Source organism: Mandrillus leucophaeus, unplaced genomic scaffold (genome assembly GCF_000951045.1).
Source record: "Mandrillus leucophaeus isolate KB7577 unplaced genomic scaffold, Mleu.le_1.0 Scaffold230, whole genome shotgun sequence".
NCBI lineage: Eukaryota > Metazoa > Chordata > Mammalia > Primates > Cercopithecidae > Mandrillus > Mandrillus leucophaeus.
This window is the reverse complement of record NW_012102366.1, coordinates 425,390-431,687: the sequence shown is the minus strand read 5'-3', so window position 1 is coordinate 431,687 and position 6,298 is coordinate 425,390. Positions and strand designations below refer to the sequence as shown.

General features: G+C 57.3%; 1 protein-coding gene across 1 annotated transcript in view; it reads left to right on the top strand.

Moving 5' to 3' along the window:
* Nucleotides 1-934: 934 nt before the first annotated feature.
* PKN1 (protein kinase N1) overlaps nt 935-6,298 on the top strand; it is a 51,034-nt gene continuing 45,670 nt past the window's right edge. The window contains exons 1-2 of the mRNA XM_011981777.1: nt 935-996; nt 5,171-5,471. Coding sequence (XP_011837167.1) covers nt 940-996; nt 5,171-5,471 — 358 coding nt within the window. The 5' untranslated portion in view covers nt 935-939. The remainder of the gene's footprint in view (nt 997-5,170; nt 5,472-6,298) is intronic.

Sequence of the window (6,298 nt, the reverse complement as noted above, 5' to 3'; positions counted from 1 at the left end):
TAGGGCGGGGACCTCCGGAGCGCCCGGCGCCCCCTCCCTGGGCCGGGACTGTGGAGCCAGCGAGGCCCCCTTCTCGGCAGGTGGCGATGTGGACGGGGCTGGTTTGGGGGCAATCTCGGAGGCAACCCCCGCTGCACCCCCAAACTCGGCCTCTCCCAGAGAACTAGAAGGGGCGCGGCGGAGGCTCTACTTCGGGTGTCTGTGGCTCGCTGGGAGTCCCGGTGCCTCTCGTCCGCCCCCAAACTCATCCCCCTCCCCAGGGTTGGGTGCCCGGCAGGTGCCGCTCCACCTGGGGCAGGTGCCTGGCGCAGTGCCGTGGGAGGGGAGGAGGCCGCCGGGCCCGGCCCGTGCCCTTCCCCCGCATAACAAAGCTCCAGCCACCCCCGCCTCTAGACAGCTTTATAGTGTTCCAGACGCCACCCAGATTGGCACCTGTTGGCGGAAGTACCCGAGTCACTGCATTAGGTCGGGGGACTGGGGACCCCTGCTCCCACTCTTGGACTGTCAGGTGGAACCTTCTCCCGGGTGGGGAGTGCCTCAGTCAACAGGCCAGGGATGCTCCCATATATAGAATCCTACTTTTTTGCATGGTGGCTGGGCAGGGCTGGGTCACCCCCACCCTCCTAACACACACACGTGACTGGCACCAGCCTTCTGCCCAGCCAGATTCCCCCGTGCCACCTGGTGGGTATCACTGACCTGGACTCATCTTCCCCGTCTGTGACAAGCAGGGCCAGCGTGACTGCCAACCTTCTTTGGTTCAAGTGACCCAAATCTGAGAAATGTCTGTGCCTCGGTGCCCCCATTTGCACCTCACCATCCAGTTCATCGTCCTGTGGCTGTTGTGTAACTGGGTTCTCGTCTCCTTCTGCACCTGCCCCCTGCCCCTCTGTGTCTCCCCCATAACCCCCGGTCCCTCCCACCTCCCCAGTCCTGCTGATGGCCTGCCGGCCTTGCCGAGGAGCTGGGCGTATCTGGTGTTGCCGATCACACAAGGTCAGACCTCAGGGCCGGGATGGGCCGGGGTCCCTGCCTCCATCCCCGGCCCAGGGAGGGCTGTGTAGGAATCCCCGGGCGCATGCATGCGCTTGGCGCGTCCCACACATGACCCAGACAGGCTGTGATTCCTGCAGTGAGGCTGGACCCACGCCCTGGTCCCCCCTTCCCATCTCCTCCTTAGTCTCTTCCCTCCTCCTGGTCATCCCTCTCTCATGGTTGCTTGGGCCTGCCGCCCTATCCCTCTGTCTGTCCCAACGTGTGCCTGTCTGTTCTGTGTCCTGCAAACGGATGTCCTGTCCAGATTCCGGAAACGCCCAAGGCATTGAAATCTCCGGATGTGGGGGTCTAGGTCCCTGGCTGCTCTGGCAAGATGGGGATTCTGGGAGGCAGGTCCTCTGGGTCTGAGGTCTCCGCTCCATGGTGGGCAGCAGAGGAGCAGGGGTTCTCCATAGGCCAGGCCAGGCCCCTGAGTCCTGGGTTTGCCTTGGTGGCCCTCAGGTGACCTGTATGCCCTGGGAAGAAGTGAGTCACTCAGGGGAGGAGAACCCAGGAGCCCAGCCTCCCTCCCTCTCTGCATTACAGACCTCAGCTGCTGGAGGTGGGGCCGAGGGAGGCCACCTCTCCTCTCTGCCTGGACTTCCCCAGTTGAGCTGACCCCGCTCTTGGCTGTGTCCTCCCTCTGCCTGCTGGGGATGGGGTGGGGCCTGACTGAGTGAGGGTGGTATTTGGTGAGCCTGGGCTTAAATTCCGATGCTGACACTTCCTTGCTGTGTGTCCTGGGCCCAGTGCCTTTGCCTCTCTGAGCCTCGGTTCTGACCTAGGAAAAATGGGACTAAGAGGGTGTTCATGGGAGACAGAGAGACCGAGACCTGGCCAGCACTTGGCAGGCGGGGCTGCTGTGAAGTCATTACTGGTAAGCGTCCTGGTCAGCAGCTCAGGGTGTGAATCTGTGTCCTTACTGATTGATTTACTTGTTTATATTTATTTATTTTGGGGGAGACAGTCTTGCTCTGTCACCCAGGCTGGAGTGCAGCGGTGCGATCCTATGTCACTGCAGCCTTGATTTCCGATTTCTAGGACTCAAGTGATCTTCCTGCCTCAGCCTCCCGAGTAGCTGGGACAAAACGCACAGACCAACATGCCTGGCTAATTTCCTTTTACTTTTGTAGAGACAGGGTCTCGCTCTGTTACCTAGGCTGGAATGCAATGGCGAGATTCTTGTTCCCTGCAGCCTCAAACACCTGATCTATAGGACTACAAGCATGTACCACCATACCTGGTTGATTTTTTTTTTTTTTTTTAATTGAGACTGGGTCTCACTCTGTCACCCAGGCTGGAGTGCAGTGGCATGATCTCTGCCTCCTAGACTCAAGCGGTTCTCCCACCCCAGCCTCCTGAGTAGCTGGGACTACAGGTGCGCACCACCACGCCTGGATAATTTTTGTATTTTTAGTAGAGGCAGGGTTTCGCCATGTTGCCCACGCTTGTCTTGAACTCTTGAGTTCAAAGTAACCTGCCCACCTAGGCCTCCCAAAGTGCTGGGATTATAGGTGTGAGCCACTGCACCCAGCATTTTTTCTTTTTTCTTTTTTCTTTTTCTTTTCTTTTTTTTGTGACAGGGTCTCGCTCTGTCACCCAGGCTGGTGTAGCAAGCTCCACCTTCCAGGTTCACGCCATTCTCCTGCCTCAGCCTCCCAAGTAGCTGGGACTACAGGCGCCTGCCACCACGCCTGGCTAATTTTTTTTTATTTTTAGTAGAGACAGGGTTTCATAGTGTTAGCCAGGAGGGCCTTGATACCCTGACCTCGTGATCCTCCCGCCTCGGCCTCCCAAAGTGCTGGGATTACAGGCGTGAGCCACTGTGCCAGGCCTCTTTTTTTCTTTTTTTAGTAGAGACAGGGTTTCTCCATGTTGGTCAGGCTGGTCTCGAACTCCTGACTTCAGGTGACCCACCTACCTCGGCCTCCCAAAATACTGGGATTATAGGCATGAGGCACCGTGCTTGGCCTGGTTTTGCAAATTCTTATCCCAGTCCCCCAGTGCTGTCCCCTAATTGTGTTGGCCTGAGGGAGGTGCCACTGGGCTGGCTGGGACCCTGGACCTCTCAGCTATGGTCAATAACAGTTGGTGACTGGACTGAGAGTAAGCAGGAAGTTGGGACGGCCCGTCTGCAGGAAAGGAGCCTCGCCTCTGAAGAAGTGGCTGTTCTGACCCTGAAGGGGAAGCCGGGGACAAGGGGTGGCTGAGAGAGTCTGGCTGTAGGGACATACGCAGATGGTCACAAGGCTGGAGGTCTGTGGGAGCACGGACGCACTGCAGGGGCCTCGGGGAGCGTGCATACGTGTGTGAGCATGTGCACACGCATGAGCATGTGGGCTGTGCCCTCTCGGGCAGGTGGGAGTGTGTCTTGTATGGGTTCTAGAGTGAAACTCATAAGCACTTGTATGTGTTTGCAAATAAGTGCATATGTGGTGGGCATGGGAATGGGTACACTGTGAGCCCATTTTCCAGGCATACACCTGCAGGTGTAGAAGTGTGCACCTATGTGTGGATCTTTGTTTCATCCACACACACAGGCATGGGAGTGTGCACACGTGTGAGCCTGTGTTGCAGGCACACACCTGCAGCCATAACAGTGTGCAAACGCAGGCCAGGCGCGGTAGTACACGCCCGTAATCCCAGCACTTTCGGAGGCTGAGGGGGGCGGATCACCTGAGGTCAGGAATTCGAGACCAGCCTGGCCAACATGGTGAAACCCTGTCTCTACCAAAAATACAAAAATTAGCTGGGCGTGGCGGCACATGCCTGTAATCCCCGCTACTTGGGAGGCTGAGGCAAGAGAATTGCTTGAACCTGGGAGGCGGAGGTTGCAGTGAGCCAAGATCGCACCGGTGCACTCCAGCCTGATCAACACAGGGAGACTCCATCTCAAAAAAAAAAAAAAAAAAGAAAAAGAAAGTGTGCAAACACTTGTGAGCCTGTGTTGTGTGCATATCCACATATGTATTTGAAAGTGTTTGCACACTCAAGTCAGCCTCCAGAGCCTGCATCCCCTCATGGATACACCATGAGTGTGTGAATGTACAAACTGCCTACACTTTGGACATTCTCTAGGGACAGGGAGCAAGGACTGTCCCTGGGTTTCATCTAGAGGAGCAGGCTTGGCCCCAGAGGTGGCTGAAGGGAAGGTCCCTTAGATGCCCTGGAGTTGGCCCCGCGCGAGGGGTGCTGGGAGTTGACAGGAAAGAGGAAGTGGCGGCCGAGAGGCCCTGGTGGGGCTGAGGTTCAGGAAGAGGGCGGAGCCCTCAGCCCGGACCCAGGATGGCGGAGGCCAGTACCCCCTCGGAGCAGGAGCTGGAGGTGGGGTCCAGGGTCCCTGTGGGGGCAGGCAGAAGGGGACCCCAAGTGGCATAGGCCAGTAGTCCTTCCCTGGGTACCTCTCTGTTTGGGAACATGGAGAGGAGATGGGGCGCTGGCCTCAGAGTTCTCTGTTTGGAGGATGAGACTATCCAGGGCCCTTCGGGGCTCCCAGGTTGGGGAGAGACAGGAGGAAGGAGTCCAGGCTCTGCTCTTTAGGGTCCCAGTTGTTGAAGACAGGAGAAGAGCAGATGAGGGTCTTCAAGACCCCATGGTTTGGGGGTACAGCAGAGAGAAGACTTGGCCTGCCCTTGGGATGCCCTGGTTTTGGGGGTGTAGCCAAGGAAAGATGAGGCCTGCCCTCGGGATGCCATAGTTTCAGGGTACAGGTGAGGGAAGATGGGGCCTGTCCTCAGGACCCTGTAGTTTTGGGGATACAGCAGAGAGAAGACAGGGCCTGCCCTTGGGCCCTTAGTTTTGGGGAGCAGCAGAGAAAAGAAGGAATCTTCCCTTGGGACCCTCTCATTTGGGGGAGGCAGCAGAAGGGAGACAGATCTTATTCTTGAGACCCCCTTAATGTGGGGGACCCTGTGGTGGCGGGGGTGACAAGGCCCTGCTCTTGAGACCTCCCAGTTTGGGGAGGTCAGGAAGCAGTGGCAGGGTCTCGTCACCTTCCAGTTTTGAGAGTCAGAGGAGGTAGAGCAGGCCCTGTCTTGGGAGCCCCAATCCAGGGCAGAGGCTGGGCCAGGCTGGCTGCATGTGGTCTGCACCCAGAGTCGTCCTAACCCCACTGACCCTGCTGTGTCCCCCGCAGAGTGAGCCTCGCAGCTGGTCCCTGCTAGAGCAGCTGGGCCTGGCTGGGGCAGACCTGGCAGCCCCTGGGGTGCAGCAGCAGCTGGAGCTGGAGCGGGAGCGGCTGCGGCGGGAAATCCGCAAGGAGCTGAAGCTGAAGGAGGGTGCTGAGAACCTGCGGCGGGCCACCACCGACCTGGGCCGCAGCCTGGGCCCCGTGGAGCTGCTGCTGCGGGGCTCCTCGCGCCGCCTCGACCTGCTGCACCAGCAGCTGCAGGAGCTGCACGCCCATGTGGTGCTGCCCGACCCGGCGGCCACCCATGGTGAGCTGGGATGCCTCTGGGGATGCGGGACTCCAGGCAGGGGCTCCACTGCTCACTGGCTCACCCATGGTCTCCAGAGCCAGGTTAACCCATCTCCACGGACCCCCAGGGAGACTCATGCCATGACCCACGCAGCCACCAACACCCAGAGAGGTGCATACAGCCATACCAGCACCCGGTAACACTCAAGACTGTGCACGCTGTCACATGAATACCTCTAGACACAGCCACGCCAACACCCAGGCAACATTCAAGGATGTGCACACACTCACACAAACACCTAAAAGAACAGCCACACCAACACCCAGGCACACCCAAGGGTGCACATACTGTCACACAAATACCTCCAGACACAGCCACGCCAACACCCAGGCAACACTCAAGGATGTGCACACGGTCACACGAATACCCAGAAACTCTCACAATTACATGGATGATGCCCAAAGACTGTTTATTTTTGTTTTTGTTTTGAGACAGGGTCTTGCCTTGTCACCCAGGCTAGAGTACAGTGGTGTGATCAAAGCTCACTACAGCCTCAATTTCCTGGGCTCAAACAATTCTCCTACCTCAGCCTTCCAAGTAGCTGGGACTATGGGCATATACCACCATGCCTGGCTGATTTAATTTCTTTCTTTCTTTTTTTTCTTTTTGTAGAGACAGGATCTTGGTATGTTGCCAGGGCTTGGCTAGAACTCCTGGCTTCAAGTGATCCTCCTGCTTTGGCCTCCCAAATGCTAGGAATACAGGTGTGAGCCATTGCACCCAGATTGTTTTTTAATTTAAAACATTTTTATTGGTTTTACATTTTTTTTTCTTTTTTTTTTTTT